This window comes from Nematolebias whitei, chromosome 10 (assembly GCF_014905685.2).
Source record: "Nematolebias whitei isolate Nwh7 chromosome 10, NemWhi1, whole genome shotgun sequence".
NCBI lineage: Eukaryota > Metazoa > Chordata > Actinopteri > Cyprinodontiformes > Rivulidae > Nematolebias > Nematolebias whitei.
In genome coordinates, this window is record NC_056507.1 from 30,114,278 (window position 1) to 30,132,101 (window position 17,824).

The 17,824-nt window shown below is 39.2% G+C and overlaps 2 protein-coding genes across 2 annotated transcripts in view; one reads left to right on the plus strand and one right to left on the minus strand.

Annotated features, from left to right (window-relative positions):
* Positions 1 to 6,065, plus strand: part of LOC119416327 (plakophilin-3) — a 20,982-nt gene extending 14,917 nt beyond the window's left edge. Inside the window, exons 6-13 of the mRNA XM_037683555.1 lie at positions 1,023 to 1,224; positions 2,329 to 2,446; positions 2,522 to 2,680; positions 2,770 to 2,952; positions 3,043 to 3,196; positions 3,673 to 3,868; positions 3,988 to 4,075; positions 6,024 to 6,065. Coding sequence (XP_037539483.1) covers positions 1,023 to 1,224; positions 2,329 to 2,446; positions 2,522 to 2,680; positions 2,770 to 2,952; positions 3,043 to 3,196; positions 3,673 to 3,868; positions 3,988 to 4,075; positions 6,024 to 6,059 — 1,136 coding nt within the window. The 3' untranslated portion in view covers positions 6,060 to 6,065. The remainder of the gene's footprint in view (positions 1 to 1,022; positions 1,225 to 2,328; positions 2,447 to 2,521; positions 2,681 to 2,769; positions 2,953 to 3,042; positions 3,197 to 3,672; positions 3,869 to 3,987; positions 4,076 to 6,023) is intronic.
* A 1,336-nt stretch (positions 6,066 to 7,401) lies between these two features.
* Positions 7,402 to 17,327, minus strand: sigirr (single immunoglobulin and toll-interleukin 1 receptor (TIR) domain). Its single transcript, XM_037682972.1, has 10 exons — positions 17,267 to 17,327; positions 16,170 to 16,448; positions 13,933 to 14,140; positions 13,702 to 13,829; positions 12,897 to 13,037; positions 12,662 to 12,805; positions 12,391 to 12,493; positions 12,089 to 12,239; positions 10,313 to 10,490; positions 7,402 to 7,681 (listed from the first exon to the last, which is right to left on the minus strand). Exons 1-10 carry the CDS (start codon positions 17,325 to 17,327, stop codon positions 7,509 to 7,511), a joined length of 1,566 nt encoding a protein of 521 aa, XP_037538900.1. The 3' UTR covers positions 7,402 to 7,508.
* Positions 17,328 to 17,824: the final 497 nt, after the last annotated feature.

The window sequence follows — 17,824 nt, forward strand, 5'->3', positions numbered from 1 at the left end:
GTTTCTGACTGTTTACAGTGTTTCTGACAGTTTACAATGTTTCTGACTGTTTACGACGTTTCTGACAGTTTACAATGTTTCTGAGTGTTTACGATGTTTCAGACTATTTACGATGTTTCTGGGTGTTTACGATGTTTCTGACAGTTTACGGTGTTACTGACAGTTTAGGGTGTTTTTGACAGTTTACAATGTTTCTGACAGTTTGCAATGTTTCTGACAGTTTACAATGTTTCTGACTGTTTACGATGTTTCTGACAGTTTCTGATGTTTCAGGCTGCTTACAATATTTCTGACTGTCTACGGTGTTTCTGACAATTTACAATGTTTCTGACTTACGATGTTTTGAACAGTTTACGATGTTTTGAAGAGTTTACAATGTTTCTGACAGTTTACGATGTTTCTTACAGTTTACGGTGTTTCTGACAGTTTACATTGTTTATGACAGTTTACGATGTTTCTGACAGTTTACGATGTTTCTGACAGTTTACGATGTTTCTGACTGTTTACAATGTTTCTGACTGTTTATGATGTTTCTGAGTGTTTACAATGTTTCTGACAGTTTACGATGTTTTTGACAGTTTACGATGTTTCTGACAGTTTACGATGTTTCTGACTGTTTACAATGTTTCTGACTGTTTACGATGTTTCTGGGTGTTTACAATGTTTCTGACAGTTTACGGTGTTTCTGACTGTTTACGATGTTTCTGACTGTTTACGATGTTTCTGACTGTTTACAGCAGGGGTGTCAAACTCACATATACCAGTTCCCAAAGTTAACAAAATGGTATTCTGCTAAACAAAGTTAGTCCTGCTTTTTGCCGTTAGCGTACTAACAGAACCTTGCCCACCACTGGTTAATGATCACCAAACAGCTCTTTCAAATCTGAACTGTTACTGAGTGAGGCAACGAGGAAGATTAGAATAAGCTACTGTAGTTAACAAGCCAGTTGTTATCAGCTGCGTACTGTAACGTCAAAAAGGCACACATCAAAGTTTGTATTATCTATTTCTTTTCTGCGTAGGTATCCTGTGGAATCTTTCATCCAAGGAGAACCTGAAAGGGGAGCTGGCCAAACACACAGTTCATAAACTCACTGAGAAGATCCTTGTACCCATAGCAGCCAAAGAGCTGGACGATTCGACGAGGTTCCTGGAGGGCTCTGACAGGATCACGGAGTCTCCCTCGCAGGCAGAAATATTCTGCAACACCACAGGATGCCTCAGGTGCAAATCACACGTCAAGCCTTTCGATCTGACTTCACTTTAAGTTGTTTTCTGTGGTGTGAAACACAATAAATAAACGATAAGAACATCACTGTAATATTAGTGAATACACCTGAACTGATTTTTATTGTTGTTTTTCATAAACAGGATGGTGGAGAAGAGACATAGTCAGAAAAAAAAAAAATCTTAAAGGGTTTTCACTACCTTTGAAAGTAATTTAAACCTGTACGGTATGCTTCAGGGCTGAGTGTTATATAATAATAAGTCTTGTAATTGAGCTTTTAAAGAAGTGGTTAAATATTAATAGCTGCAGTTGTAAAAACCTGCTTTCTTCATAGTACAATCAAGGTTTGAAAGATTAGAGAATGGAGCAGCGGCTCACCCAACATATGGGGGGGGCAAACGTTCATCTTTGCCCCCCCCTTTTTTGACAGGACGTCACTCCCAGTGATAAGACAAAGGCATGCTTTTATTCTTGTGTAACTTTTAGTAACAAACCTGATCGATTAGATGTGAAAATGCTGCATCTTTTTCTGACCCTGAAATAAAACAGAACAAATTAAAACTCTTTATTGTGCTGTGTAGGAGCACAAGCTATCCACGGGTTCATGAAACTGGGAAATGCTCCCATTATGCTGCTCTTTCATTGCTGGTGGAGCTCCATTCACATCAGATCAAAGCTCAATGTCTGTACAATGGGCTGAGTTATTTGACTTTTCCATGTTTACCAAGATCAGCTGCATTTAATCACTTGTAGATGAACACACTCGTGCGTTATGACCACCCAAAGCCCTAAATCTATCGAATTTGCAGCAACACGTCTTTTAAATTATTTTTCCTGTTTCAGCTGTGCCACTTTGCTTCTCTCCCACCACAGTATTAGCAATTATTAAGCCTCTTCCTGCTTTAAATTCACGTTTCCTTTTCCTCTGAAAGCTCTGAAAGGACAGAGCAGCTCTTTTGAAGAGGTTCTTTTGAAAGGTTATCTAAAGTGCCCTGCCTGAAGGCGTTGGCCACCGTGGTTCTGTTACACAACCACCGCCATCTTTTTGAGCCTATTTGTCTGAAGTGATCTCCAACCTCGTTCTCTCTTTGTGTGATCAGGAATGTGAGCTCCGCTGACGAGAAGACCCGTCAGCTGATGCGGGAAGCCAAAGGCCTGGTGGATTCTTTGGTGACCTACATTAAGGCTTGCGTTGATAAGAGCAGGGCAGAGGAGAAGGTACGACTGGAAGCTGCCTCTTCTCATTCAAACGAAACCCTGCTCTGTTTGTGTATTCACCCGTTTGTGTTGTAGGGGGTGGAGAACGCCATGTGCATCTTGAGGAACCTCTCGTACCAGCTCTACAGTGAACTGCCTCCATCGATTGCTCAACAAGTGAACGGAGAAGCAAAACAGATCGAGAGGAGCGCGCCAGTTGGCTGCTTTTCACCTCGGAGCAAAAAGGCCAAGAATGTACGCGCACACATCAGCAAGAGCTTCTGCTTGTGACCAAACTTGTTGAGTTTTAACGCTGACTTCTTGTATTGTCCTTTGAATGACAGAAAAAGGAGAATTCTCTATCCACCTTTACTGATACAGAAAAAGAGCCAAAGGGAATAGAACGTCTCATTCACCCTTCCATCATGTCGGTGTACCACAACCTTCTGAAAGCATGCGAGATCAACGTTATCACACGCGAGTCGGCCACTGGAGCTCTGCAGAACATCACAGCTGGAGAATCGAGGGTGAGCAGCGCATGACTCAGACCTCCTTTGATCAAAGCCGACAAACCTCGGTTCATGTGATGTTTAAACTCTTGTCTCTGTGACGTGCAGCGGGCTGCGTTACTCGCCAACTGGGCTTTGGAGTACGAGCACATTCAGCCGACCCTGATAGAGCTCATGCGCACAGAGAGGGACATGGAGCTGCGTTCTCTCACCGGCCTCCTGAGGAATCTGTCCCGCCATTCAGAAAACAAGGATGCAATAGGTCAGTTTCTATTTTTAATTATATGTATTAAAAAAGCTAAGGGCCTTGAGTTCATTAACATTTTACAAGTTTTTTTTTTTGTCTTTTATGAAAATACTCTTTTTTTGCTGGACTGTGTGGTGTGATTTGCCAGTTTGTAGCCTGCTTATTTTATTGTGAAATTTAACCATATTTTTCAAACTATAAGGTGCACCAGATTATAAGGCGCATTAATCAAAACCAAACCGATTAGTCAAACGTTATTCAACTCATTCATAATAACCACATAAAATCAGTTTGAGGTCAGTAAGCCCAACCAGAATTAATACATTCGGCGTACTGGATTATAAGACTCGCTGTCGATTTTTGAGAAAATTAAAGGATTTCAAGTGCACTTTATAGTCTGAAAAACACAGTACTACTGTACACTGGAAGTTATATAAAATTTAGAGGAAACTGACGCACGTTGTGCATGCATGCTTTTTGTTGTTTTTTAGCTACAAAGCTGGTGCCCATGGTGGTAGAAAAAATGCCAGAAGACGGAAATCAGAAGGAGCCGTTCACTGAGGTGGTGATCAACCTCTGCGGCGTTCTCAACAACTTAGTCATCCACAGCCAGGTGGCTGCCAGGGACATCTGCTTCTACAACGGCATCCAAAAACTGATTGGCATCAAGAAAAATCACGACTCCAGGTTTGTAGCGTAGCAGCACATCACGCTGCAGCTAGCTAAATGCATACTAGGCAAATCAATTGTTTGCGCAGATTGTTTGTCTTTGAACAAGTGCTGACATTTGATAAAATGATTTCCAGCGTTCAGAAGATAAGAGCAGCTCAATCGGCGAGCACAGTCCTCGTCAACATGTACAATTACAAGAAACTGCACAGAGATTACACAAAGGTAAGAGGCTGCGTGGTTGATCACTTTGCTGTGAATCACAACTTAATGCAAATACTGAATTACAGATGCTGGATCAGCTGTTTGCTTTAAAAGTGGGTCTGAAATGTTTTATTTATTTATTGCTAAACACTAAATATTTAAGACAAAGTATTTATTATTAATAAAACCTTTAAGTGTGAAGTACATTTGTAAAGGCACAGATTGTAGATGTTTTCCATTAACTTTAGTATGTGCAGCTAAGCTGTGATGCGTCTCATGGGAACTTTAAATGAACCCAATGGACAGCTCATAATTAGTCTTGTGACTTTACCTTCATCATAAATTTATTACTTTTTGTTATTCTACCTCCATGTTGTTGTGCGTGCAGATACCAGCTGCCTCTGTTCAGTTTGCAGCAGGTCTGTGGATTAGTGTTGATTAGTGAATCATTTATTTCCCATCTATCCAAATACAACGTTTTGTTAAAAAATAACGCAGTGCAACCTTCAGACAGGTGTGTATACAGACTTACTGTGTCAGCCCCCCAAACATATTTTAGGTTTTGGTAAAGTGTGGATTGTCAATTTTGGGTCAGTTTTCAGAATGGGTAACACCGTTGTTTATTAAATGTTTTAAACGAAAAGTAAAGATGGTCAACTTTCTGCAAAAAACAAATTCCCTCACAATTTTAGGCCTTTGTTGCACGCTTTAACTTGTTTGAGCTTGTTCAGTGTCAGAAATTTGATTGATTTGATTTCCTCCAATGCAATGTTTCAAATTTGTTTTAATTATGACATAAGCATGCAAACATAAACAATAAATAGTGCAGCTGTTGTAAATAGCGCTCTGAGTGGCCTCAGCTTGGTGCTTATTTGACGAGCTAACAGCTAGCCTAGAACAACTTCAATCAGTAAATTTCAATGAACTTCATGCACTGTTGCATAAACCTTTGAATTCCCATCAGTTTTACATTAAATTCCTTATATATAGATTTCTATGATTATTTCCAAGTGCAAATATCAGCAGCTGCTAAGCTCTTCTAGTGTTGCCAAGATGACTTCTGACAGGAGTATCTTATTATTTCTGAAGGAATAACCCAAAGCTGAAGGTTTAAAACTTTATATAATAGTACTTGCATGAGTTACTGTGAATTTTTTTAACATGGCAGCATCTATCCACTTTGGTCTGCTTGGACTAGCCGTTAGCTCGTCCGTCATGTAGGATTTAAACAGGTTCTCCAAACCGATCTTGTTCAAAGAGTTATCTAAAGCAGGTAACATATTCATGTTTTCACTGAGCCATACTTCAAAAGATCAAAACTCTCATTAAATCGCAAACATTTGTTTTTACTAGTTGTCTTTTTGTTAATGCATCATGTCCCAAAAAAAAATTGTTTATTATTCCTCCAACTATTTGGAAAGTTTTAAACCTCTCAGTAACTTTCAAAACAAATTTTCAAGAACCCCCTGTAAGTGGGAACAAGAGGCTAAAGTTTACACGACAACCGACATCACACAAAGTTGGAAGCTTTCTTGTTATGGCGCCTCACCCTCGGTTTTATGTGTGTGTGTGTGTGTGTGTGAGGGATGACGCTCCTCCATTTTTGCCGTCCTTGTCAGTTATATGGCGTGTGTTCAAAAACCATATATCCTTCGGCTGCTCACACACACATACCCAGCCAAGCAGGTCCATGTGACGGGTGATTTTTACAGCTTTCTGCAGATCACAGCTTGCCACTCCCAAAGGTGTGGCGTTCAATCTGTTACCTAAGGAACAAGTTCGAGCAGAACAAAAAATGTGTTAATATTTGTCATGGAGGGACTTTGTTTTTTTACACTGTGGTGTGCTGCAGATTCAGGGGATCAGTTTTCCTTTTAAGATCAACTGAGCCATTGATTTGTGTGAATACAACAAATAACGAATATAAAAAGTTCATATAAATAAAAAGTTGTACGTCTTTGTGTTGCAGAAAGGGTTTCAGAAAAAGGATTTTACAGACAGTTAAAAAAGAGGAATCTAAAAAGAACAAGGCTCGAGTTTGATCTGCAAGACTTTCTGACGAGATCTCAATCACAAAAGTGATTTTTGGATCAAACCAGCAGGAGATAAAACTTTATTCCTGTGCAACACAGTGGACATCAGCAGTCAAAGACCTCTGGATCCAGCAGGACTATGAATGAACTCTTGTACTACTGTCTGCACCTAAACCATCTACTCCACACACTGTTTGTATAGAGTCAGATCTGTGACGTTTCTCCTCCGAACAGCATGAATCTAAATAAAACAGCATTAAAAACTGCCAAAGGATGGGACACGTGCGGTCTCTTGCAACTCCACAATCAAATGCAAAAAAAAAAAGCTTTCTTGTAAATATTTCTCATTGAACGTTTTGTATTTTCTTTTACAATAGACATCTTGTTCGTCAAAATTACATGAATGTAAACTAGATTATTAAACATGTGGATGTAAATAGATTTGCTTTGAGGGAATACGTTCAAATTTGACTTTTATATTTGTGTGTTTTACAAAGCATAAAGTCCCATCCTTTTAAAAAAATATATAAATAATTGCAATCAGCTGGTGGAGTGTAAAAGTGTTTTCTTGACTTTGCGTCTAAAGAAAAATGTTTATTTTGAGACCAATGACGACCGACGTTGCATATTTGAGCACCTTCTAGATTTTTAACTTGGTAAGCAGAAATTGCTTTAAATGAATTTGTGTTGAAAGTAAAGTGTTTAGATAAACTACACATTAACTCTTTAAACTGTACCAGTTTCTGCTCAGTGGTATTATGGTATTATCAGTGGTGAATGTGTTGGGGTTTGGGAGGTTTTTATTTTTCCTCATGTTTCTTACAGATGAATGTAGTGTGATTTAACAAATAAAAAGAATTTCAATCCCAGAAGTATTTTTCACGAGCGTTACTTTAACAGGCACAGATTTGCTGAAGTGTCTGGACCACACCCTGTTTACATATTTGGTCCTGCTCAAACAGGAACAATACTAGATGTTCCCTGCTGCACCCATATTTAGACTCTTACTTCACTGCACATAATCGTGTCTCCAGAGCTCATCAGCGCTGTCACAAAGGACAAGATCTGTGTGTTTATTAGCGTACCTATCTCCTTCATTTATCTGTTTACACCAATCATCGGTTATTAAATGTGAAATGAAGACAAACTTCTTAAAAATCAACATTTTTTATCTTTACTAGTCCCCTTTGGGGACTAACAGACAGTCGATCAACAATAGTGACTAAACACTCCAAATAACTTCTTTTTCACAGATGTTTTAGATAAGATTTGACACTGTATAAATATATAAAAATTTAAAATCTGAGAATTCTAAACTAAAAATGGCACATTGAAATTGTATACACATTGTACAGAAACACGAACCCATTGGCTACATGTCACAAACACAAACGGGTGGTCCTTTCACGGATCGGTGAGATTCACACGTCCTCCTTCGTGACCAGACAGTAAAAATCTGAGCGGGCTGCGTAGCTGCGAGCTCCCAGGTCCGACACGTCAACATCAGAAGATTTTGGCTCGGCTGCTCTGACAGGTGCACCAGGGAGGACCGGAGCTTTAGAGGCCAGAGTCTTGAACACAGGGAGCCGAAGACCTACAACAAAGAAAACCATAAAACCACATGCAAGTGCCTTTGTCCTGATTATCTCTTTCAATATTTGGTTTCTTGCAGAGTTACGTAAATGAGGCTGAGAAGATAAATTTAATTCACGTTTGATGCTAAAGCCTGCAGCTGGGCATTTAAACACACAGATGCAACAGGTGGACAATGCAGGGCAAGAACAGAACAAATGATAACACAGTCTACATAACATGCTACAGCTTAGTACTGCGAAAATAGAAAAATAAACGGTTGTATGTATGTTCTACAGATGGCCAGTGACCAGTCTACACAACATATTTGCAGGTATGTATTAGAAATACTGGTGGAAAGAAAACAACATACATAGGAACTACTGACAGCATCTGGACGACCAACATCCTCTGAGTCTTCTGTCATTCTACAGAACCCTATTAACAATAATTTATCTATAGTTATATAGATTTTCTGACAGATAAATCTATTGAGAACCAACAGATCAGTGTCTGTGTCTAGTGATGTTGAAATTCCTGTTTCTAGAACCAATAGTTTTTAAATAACCAATTAAAATGTGGTAAAAACCACAAACATCTCCCCTCAGTAGACAGAAAATGCCTCTTTTTAATCAAAACAAATCATACAATGAATTAAACGAGTACTTAGAAATTGTCAAAGTAAATTAAAAAAATCTAAATTTTTACAAATGAGCATTTTTTTTCAACTGTTGGAACTACATTAACTTCTAAATGTCTGATGTAACTTTGGTGGCAACTCGATTAACGCCAGCATCTCACTGGACTGTGATTGTGGGCGACTACCTAGAAACAAGAATAGGGATAAATCCTAAGTTGCAGTCTTACTGAATTATCAGTGTTCACCAACAGGTGAGACGTGGTAGTAATTTGTGGTAAATTATTAGAAATCATGGCTTATTTTTATGTGCACTCAGTGGCGGCTGGCCAATAGAGGGTGCAAAGGCGCTGCCCCACCACTCACCACATTACCAGAACATTAAAAAATTTAATAAAAATGAAATAAAATAAAAATATTTTGAAATATTTGTATATATATTTTTTGCTGTGCAAGATAAATATTTATAGTTAATGATGAGTAAAGTTGTTTCGTTCATTGATGTCTGATTGGTGATGACGTATTTCCACCCTGGAGTGCAAACATATTTGCCCATAGACTCTCTTTAAAAGTTGTACATGTGCAGTAGCTCCTCTTCAATACAAGACATAGGACCATTCTGGGCGCACCTCTCCTGCGCCCAGAGCTGAATGCAGCTTGATTTGCATATCAGCCTCCCGAAATGGGAGGGTGGGACTCCCGCTGCAGGGCTGATGTCACAGCCGTCTGTCAAAGTTCACCTGATCGACAGGTTGAGCCGTGGGAGTTGGAGACGATTGGACAGAGATGCAAAATGGAGCAAGAGAAATTAAATAATTCAGTGAAGTCACTGAAAACAATATCAGGAGAAGCTAGAGGTGAAAGAGCTCAGACCTGCAGCCGAACATCACAGTTAATCAGCAGTCCAAAGACAGAGGGAAACAGTACACTTGGTCTTTTTCCAGGACCTGGTTTAGCAACAAGACTTGGCTAACTACATGTAGCGAGGCTAATGCGTTATTCTGCTTTCCCTGCCTCCTTTTTCAAACATCAGGATCTGACCCAGCATGGATTAAGACAGCTATGACTGATCTAAAGCATTTGTTTTAGAAAAGGCAAAGAAGCATGAACAATCTGGGAACCACAGATCCACCAGAAATTTGCTTCTCTCAAGGATAGAAAAGCAAAATTTAGATACAAAAAGTAGAGCACTATAATGTTGCTTTTGTTGTGTTCATTCATGTAAATACACTGGTGTGATACTTTAGTATATGTTGTGGTATATGTCTATTATGGAGTTACAGCCGCCGGCCCCCACCCCCCTCCCCCAGCCGCTACTGTGTGCACTGCTTGCAAAACCATACTCTAGGCCTGAACCCTGCACATTATTTAGTTGCCCATCAAAGAGTTTCTTCACAGACACTTAGATGTGCATTTATCAATAACACAATGAATACAGGGTTGAGTTACAAATATTACTGAATATTATAACCAGCTGTCATTAGTAAAGAGTCCCTAAACCTTTGTTTTGCTTCCAGTGTTGTGTTTACTTGTATCTCCGTCCAAACTAAAAACACCTGCTGCATATAATCACCAGTTATCTGCATAAAACCTCAACATTGAAAGAACAGATTGCAAATATATGTGCACATCTTTAAATTAGATTAAATTAAACTAAAGAACCAGATTCCTCAGATGTTTATTTTGAGTTTGATCCATGTTACTTTGCTGTTCTGTACAAAACACACTGAAAGTAATAAAGTAAATATTTGTACAAATGTATTTTATTATAAAGTAACTTTTAAACTTGTTTAGTATTCATGTAAAATTGTCAAACTGACAAATATATTTGAGCTGTTAAGATTTTTGCCTAACAAAGTGCAGAACATCTAAACCCCAACAGTGCTGCATGTCTGTCTGTCCTTTATCAACATGCGTGCAAGTTTAATTGAACTCAATTTGCATAGAAAAAACATGTTTTCTATGACAGGAGCCATGGAACAAGTAAACAACTTGTTCAGTGACTGCTGAGCTTACCCAGATCTCCAGCCGGATCAGTATCTGAGCGGCAGTCCAGGTAGTCAGGGTCAAGGGTGAGCATGGGGTCTTCGTCCTCCTGTAGCACCGTCTGAGGATCGCCTGCAGACTGACTGTAGAAGGTGACTCTACGAGGCAACGCTAGAGCCAATTCTTTCCAGAAGTCAGAGGAAGGAGTCTGAGCACAGGAACCATAAAAACAAAGGAATCATGCTGTTATAGTAAAAAGGAAGTGAGTTTTTGGAAGTTCAGAACATTTACCTGTGTGTGTGAAATAATTAACACGACGCAAAATCCTGTTTTGCAGATAACATTGTAGAATTATTTTAAAAACAACTAAATCTAATTTTAAAATTTAATAACCCACAAGAACAAAACTATTTTTCCAGCATAACAAAACTAAAAGCTGTCATTTTATGCAACATGCGTTTCTGTTTTTAAAGACTTAGCTCTTCACTCAGACTCGAACGTAACCACATGGAACTCGACTGTCTTCTTGGACAGATTTTGGTCTGTGCCGTTTCTGCCTCAGGTCTTCTCATTGGTTAAAAATAAGGAGTGCTCACTTTGAGAAATGGGACGTTGCATACTTTCAGGCACCAATCAGAATCAGGCAACATTTGAATCTCACTTTTCAGACTGACAGAAAACCCACACCACCCTTCGAACTACTGATACACTGAAAAGACAAATACTTAGATTATTGTCCTGATGCACGCTCAGTAATCCAGGTGCATAAATCTAACAAGCTGAGTCAGGTCATCTGGATGGGTTCTTTGTTGAAATGTTTCATCATTTATCCAGAAGACATTTTCAGTCTGAGGAGCTGCAAGCAAAGTCTTATTAGCAGCACCCTCTCATAGTGGACCATCCAGTCTGCTGGACAGCTAGAACTAGCTGTTCACATGCAGAAGGACCATCAGCCTAATGATTAATCGTGAGTGCCGATGGCCACTTGCTGTTCACAGAGGGCTGAGTGACTCACAATAACAGTATTGTAAGAGGACAATTGGACACAGAAGCCTCCACCCCTGTTTAATGATGGACAGTTTTTCTTCACAAAGATGGCCTCCTTTACTCCTCTCTCAAACCATCGTTCCTCTCTGTCCAGGATGTGAACATCTTCATCCCTAAAAGTGACCGCTCGTCTGCAGATGAGTGTAGAGCGCAGAGTCCTGGCCTGATGATGTTGATCTTCTGTGCTGGTCCGTCCTTTTGGCCAGTGGCTGTTTAGTTTCCCTGATGCAAGACTGATCACCCTCCTGACACTGAACAACATACACAATATTACTCTGTTTGTGCCGGGGGACTGGATCTTTGGGATGAACCAGTCTTTACTGTAATGTATTTTGGGGGATTGAAGGCCACTGGGACGTTGTGTTTAGAAAATAAACGTTGTTGAAGGAGTTCACTGGATACTTAAATTATTATTTTCAGACAAATCACCATCTGAAAGCAGCATTTATAAAAATGTTTTGAAAGCTAAGAAAGAAAAGCTCTGTTGAAAGGTGACAAACCCATTAAATTTTTTTTAAAGCCCTTAGGTTTTAAGAGCTTGTTTTTGAGTATAGTTTGAATAATTTTAAACATACCTTTTGACAGAGTGGTTGAGTTTAAACCCTGTTTATGTAAAGCAGGATTTACCACCAATGTCAGTACTAGAATATCCTTTATAATAATGTAGTCAAATAATTTTAAATAAAATGTACTGTGGGTGAAAACAAACAGATTCATGTTTAAATTGAATGATTCTATGAACCATATGTTGGATCGTACCACAGAGTTGTGCCTCCAAGTGAGTATGGTGAGTCGATGTCGGTGCTCATTAAGCTGCTGTTTGACGTCAGAACTTATGCGTCTGGACTGACCCTCCAGCATGATCAGGATGGGTTGCTGACATATCTCCAACAAGTGCAGAAAGCCTTGTCTGCAAAGGAAAATCCACAGTACATTAGACACACAGCACAGATGCAACACTGACCTCATGTGGTGCTTTTATATAATGCAACAATTTTACTCATAAAATCTGATTTTTTTATTTTTATTATTTGAGTTTTTGCTAATATAAAAAGCCTGACCTGAAATTGCTGGTGCACCAGTCCTGCTCGAGATACGCATGAGAGAGCAGCACAACGAGGCGCCGAGAGCGGCTCATGTTCATTAGGAGCTCTGCAGAAGGGGCTAGATTGTGAAAGAAAGGCTGATTTACTTTTTGGACATTACAAGAAAAAAAAAGAATATTCATGCTGATTAGAAGAAGCTGGTAAAAATAATGGATGGATGCCGATAACATGAACAAAAATATGAAAAACACTTATTGAAACATATTCTTTCTCTATGTGATGTTACCTGCACCAGGTAGGATATCGTTGTCATTGAGGTGCAACTTGTACCCACTTTTATTTTCCAGGTGAGGTTTGAGAATAAAGTTAACAAACTTCCTGTCGTAGTCATTGTTGACATACGAGATGTAGGCATCATATAGTTTCCCATCTAAGGAAGCACAGACACAAAGATACGATGGGTGTAAAAACTGCACCCTTGCATGAGAACATTACCTTCATACTGTTTCTGCAAGACTCACCGTTGAGTTCATAGTCTCCATACAAGTTTTTGTACCAGAGCTTGATGTTCAGGTGACACCTGGTGTACATGATGGCAGCTACACCCAACAGGAGGAGGAGGAAGACGGCTGCAGTGACAGCAGCTGTGTGGCTGGGACTGTCTGAACACAATTTAATTAGTTATTCTACATGATCCAGCTATTCAGTTATTATTATTCACTCAATTATTTATTTAGATAGGACCCACTGAATATAAATAAAACTGGACAAAAGTTCCACAATTGCAAACTGCAAAGATTTGTTCAGCTAATAAGTGGTTTATTTTGACAAAAATAAATAAGAGAATTTTTTTTTTTTTTTATCAAATATGTTTTTTGAAATTTTGCATAGCAATCTTGAAACTTTCCACACACTTTCCACAGGGGCTTTTTGTACAAATGCAACATTTTTGTTGTTGTATGATGTTTAAGTGACATGAATGGAGTGGATCTTTCTCAAAACTGTTCGTGTGAGCTGCAACCCTTTTGTTGCTTACTTTCCAACATGGAAAAATGTTGAAATATACAGTATGACATTCTAATCAAGATAAAAGTCTTTATTTTACATGTTAAAAGCCTGATCTGCCAATCAATGTGTGCCAATTTTGAATCCCACTATGTGTCTTGAACAATTTCCTGTGTTCTCTGCCAAAACAATCTCAGAAGAACACATCATAAGCTAAAAAATAAAACAACCTCTTTCGCAAAAAAGAAAAAGAGGTCCAGATTTTATTCTCTTAATACGCCAAAAAGAAAGAAATTCAGTGCATGTTTTAACTTGTCTTACTTGAATTCTGTACGAAGAAACTGGTGGAAATGTTCCTCACTGTGCACACGTAGAGTCCAAAATCTTTTGGGTCTTTAAGCACTATCTCTAGCAGACTATTTACAATCAACTGTCCAGCTGCAGGAGACCTAAAAAAAGGACAGAAAACATGATCTTAGCATCGCTTAACAATTCTAAATGTGATGCAGGCACTCTAATGGAAAACTAATCTGTTAAAAGCTTCCAGTGTACCATGATGATGTGTTGTGGAGGAAGAGAGTATGGTTGGAGAGAGGGTGGCCAGCTTTGCTCCACTGCAGCATGGTTTCACATTGCTCCTCTGATGGATCCCAGAGGAGCAGAGCGGTGCAATTCAGACTCACAATGGATCCCACATTCCTCCAGAGTTTGGTCAGACTGCCATTTGCTTTAAACTCTGGAGCTATGGCACACAGAGACTCTGTAAAGACATACAGTTAACTGTGAGAGCTACAGACAATGCAGGTCTTTATATAGAGTCTGAGACTGCTGCTGGAAGGAACTGCACAGCTGTAGTGAACTAGGCCTGAGCCTGAGGTCAAGTCCTGACCTTAAGGACCATATGGGACAGAAACTGTCATTTCATTGATTTGAATCCAGAAATACAGGTTGACCCATCCTGAGACTTTCTTTCTTGAATTAATCAAGTGAAAGAAGACTATTTTCGATTATCATTACTATTTTACAAATGTTTGATAATCAAATTGTGTTAGTTCAAACAATGTTTAAATGTTGAAGTGAACTACTCATTTTTAAATCAACTGTGAAACAGTAATAACGATTTTTAATCCTCATTCAAAGTGAAATCAAGTTGGAATATGTTACAGAGTAATGATTCAATTTCTTGATCGTCTGTTTGAAATGAGCAAGTGGTGTAAGTTGTTCAAAGTTCAAGTTTCGGTCAACTGCAAGTTTACTGAAAAAGAAATGTCATGTTTAACTTTTACAGCAAGATACTGGAGAAGTGACTCCACGAAGTCTGAGTTCTTCATAACAATCTTCTGTCTGTTCTTAAACAATCTTAATCTTTTTCCTTGACTTTTCATAACACCTTACATCACAAAACACACCTCTGTTTTGGTCCATCGACCAATCAGAAACTCCCAAATGAACCGGAAATAGAGCTCTTTAAATGTTGGTACTTTCTAGTTCAACCCAGTTAGTTGGAGTCGGATGAAAGAGTTCTGCAAGAGGTTCCACCTCCAGTTGGAGTTGGCGTAGATGAAGAAGTTCTGCAGGAGCTCGAGCAGTTCTGCAGTTCTGAAACTCGGCAGTTCCAGAGTCCAGAATGCTGGGATGCAGAATGCTGGAATGCAGCATGCTCAGTACATCTGCCACTAAGCTGGACGAGAGAAGTTCAGAGGAATTATGAAGTCTGTTCTGGATGATCTCACGACTCCCGAGGTTTAGCTGTTCTTACGGAGACGCTGAAAAGTGGCTCGAAGTGGAACTTTACGCCGGAACTGACATATCTTCAGAAAGGTAAAAAGTCGATCTTCAACCAAAGTGTACCGTTGGGACAAGCTGGTCTAGAAGGAGCGTGCTGTTCTGGTTAAAACAGACAAATTCCCTCACACATCTCTCTCAAGATAAACTTCATTTCCCATCTTTAAATTCTTCTATCTGCTAAGAAATTAATCCAGATATTTTTAGAAATGTCTGAAGCAAAGTTTTTCAACCACCGCCGTGTGGTTAACGTCTGTTGTACTGCTGGAAGTAAGAAAACAATCGCCGTATTGTTTACTCCTCGTAAAACTGAGTAATAAGCTGTCGTTATTTTCAATTTTTGCCAATTAATGTAAATGTGTGATGTGTTAAACTTGATTCTGTTAATAAATGACCCACTGTCGTTGGTGAGTCAAAGATAATTAACGTTTCCGTCCACATTTTATTAAATTCAGATGCACGTCATTATACAGTCCAGAAAAATGAAAGAATCCGTTTAATTTATGAATATATATCAGAATATGTTCATACTACACAGCAAACTCCCTTTAATGTCCCGACACACGCTTTAAGTTTACAGCAAGGGGCTGATAATGGTGTACTGTGATCCACAGTATTAAAACATTATATTTAGAATGAGTTCAGTTACAGTAAAACAACACAGGGCTGCAAGGTGTAGCAGTGGTTAAAACTGAAAAAGTATTTGGGTTCAAAGCTCAGGTGCAGCCATTCTGTGGGGTTTGCATGTTTCCTCTCATGCATGCATGAGTTTTCTCAAGATACTTGAGTTTCCTCTCACAAACCAAAAACAAACACGCATATGAGGTTATTTTGCTAAATGCGAGTGATGTTTGACTATGTGGCCCTGAGATGGACCTGTCCAGGATGTACATTGCCTCTTGCTTAATGACTGCTGGAGTCAGACTCCAGCTCCCCGTGACACTGATAATCAGAAAAACTGTTAAAGGAAAAGGCTGGATGGATAAAACAAAGCTAATGCTCACCCTTTACAATGAGGCGCACAGTAAATGATGCTGTGCTGTTTCCTTGTAGAATACAAGTGTAATTTCCTTGGTCCTTTAAGCTGACGCTGCTAAACTCCAGGGAAGTCTTCCCCACCTGCTTGGGAAGCTGCTGACAGTCCTTCAACCAGGTCAACTGGATGTTGGGTCCATTCTGGGACGGAAAAGACTGCAGAGGACACTGCAGTGAATATGAAGAGCCATGCTGCCCTATATAAAGCACCTGATCCTTAAAACTTCTCTCGTTCACACAGCTCTGGCCTAAAACAAACAAAAGCACAAGAAATATGATGTTAGATTTTGTTGCTAAGGGTGCAAATTTCCAGTTTTTTTAAACCTAGTTCTGTTTCTGGTTGTTTGCTGATTGCATTCATCACGTTATTTCCATTGTTAAAATCTGCATATGTGGGTCAATCAATGCACAAACTACTAATCTTAAGACGCGTTATGGTTGGCTCATATATGAAATACTTACGGCATTATTCCCTGACCCAGATGTTTGCAGGATGCTTTGATTTAATTCTTCGAAACTGCTTGTTAGTTAAGGAAACAGTTTGCATACACTCTGGAGTGACTGTATAGCCTGAATGTGATGGTGCTTCTTTAGTTAATGAGCTTCTAAACCAAAATCGAATGGGTTTTGATGATTTAGACAAATAAAAATCCACAGAAATCCTCACAAATGTTTTATATTTAAATACAGTACACTATATTAAAGCTCCCCTTAAAACCCCTTTCATTTTTTAAGTGTTTAAACATAACTAAAATCAACAAGAGTACTGCCCTCTCTGGTTCAGGAGCAGATTTTAACAATCGAGCTCCATCCGGGGTCGAAGTCCGCCCTTGTTGCCAGGCAACAGCACGTGCCTACGTGACCCTGCACGCCCCGACCTCGCGCGCACTGACCCGGTAGTCCAGCTAGCATCAATCTTATCGTCACTTCGTGGTGAAATATATAAATAAAAAGATGTTTGAGGGTCCAGCCTAAGTGTGCGTTCAAAGTGAAGTTCTCAGAGAAGAGAGAAAACCTAAAAGTGTAAACGGAACTGAAGTTTTTTTTTGTTTTCGTGCATCCTTACCGGAAACAAGGGAAGTCCATGACAACCAAAGTAATATCGAAGCAAATAAAATCTTCGCCATGAGCTGAAGTTCTCTTCCTCCTTTCTCTGGCAGGAAAAATAGTTCACCACAAACGCCTTTTTTTTTTTTGCCAACTTTCGGAAAGGTTAGTTTAATGTTTTGTTTCTCACTGAAGGTGGCCTCGCAGCCTTTCTGTCTAATCAACTGCACCTGGAAGAACCGGAAGCTCTGCTGATGATTGGCTCCCCGTGGTCACGTGACTCCCACTGGCTTCTACCTGTAGTCTCTCAAAGCGCACTCCCGGAACTACACTTGTCAAAGTGGAAATAATAACTTTTATTTGAAGGAAAAAAAAACTATCAATAAACTTTTAAGCGTAAATAAAGACACGTTTCCTGTTTTATAACCTGCTTTACTTGTTCTCAATTAGACTCTTGAGTCTTTAGGAGCTACTACTCAAAAAACGATTGCTCATTTCAGCTGCACATTTTATTATTATTAGATCTTTATTTATGCAGGTTAAAGTGTCCAGAGGTCTATTTTCCAAAAAGGCCACA

Excerpts from the sequence above, each read along its gene's own strand:
- sigirr (XM_037682972.1), bottom strand. The coding sequence starts at position 17,327 with ATGGCGAAGATTTTATTTGCTTCGATATTACTTTGGTTGTCATGGACT. Across the intron at positions 10,491-12,088 it reads CTTGGAGGCACAACTCTGTG|ACTCCTTCCTCTGACTTCTG; the intron begins GTACGATCCAAC and ends TCCTGTGCTCAG. Across the intron at positions 7,682-10,312 it reads TGATCCGGCTGGAGATCTGG|GTCTTCGGCTCCCTGTGTTC; the intron begins GTAAGCTCAGCA and ends TCTTTGTTGTAG.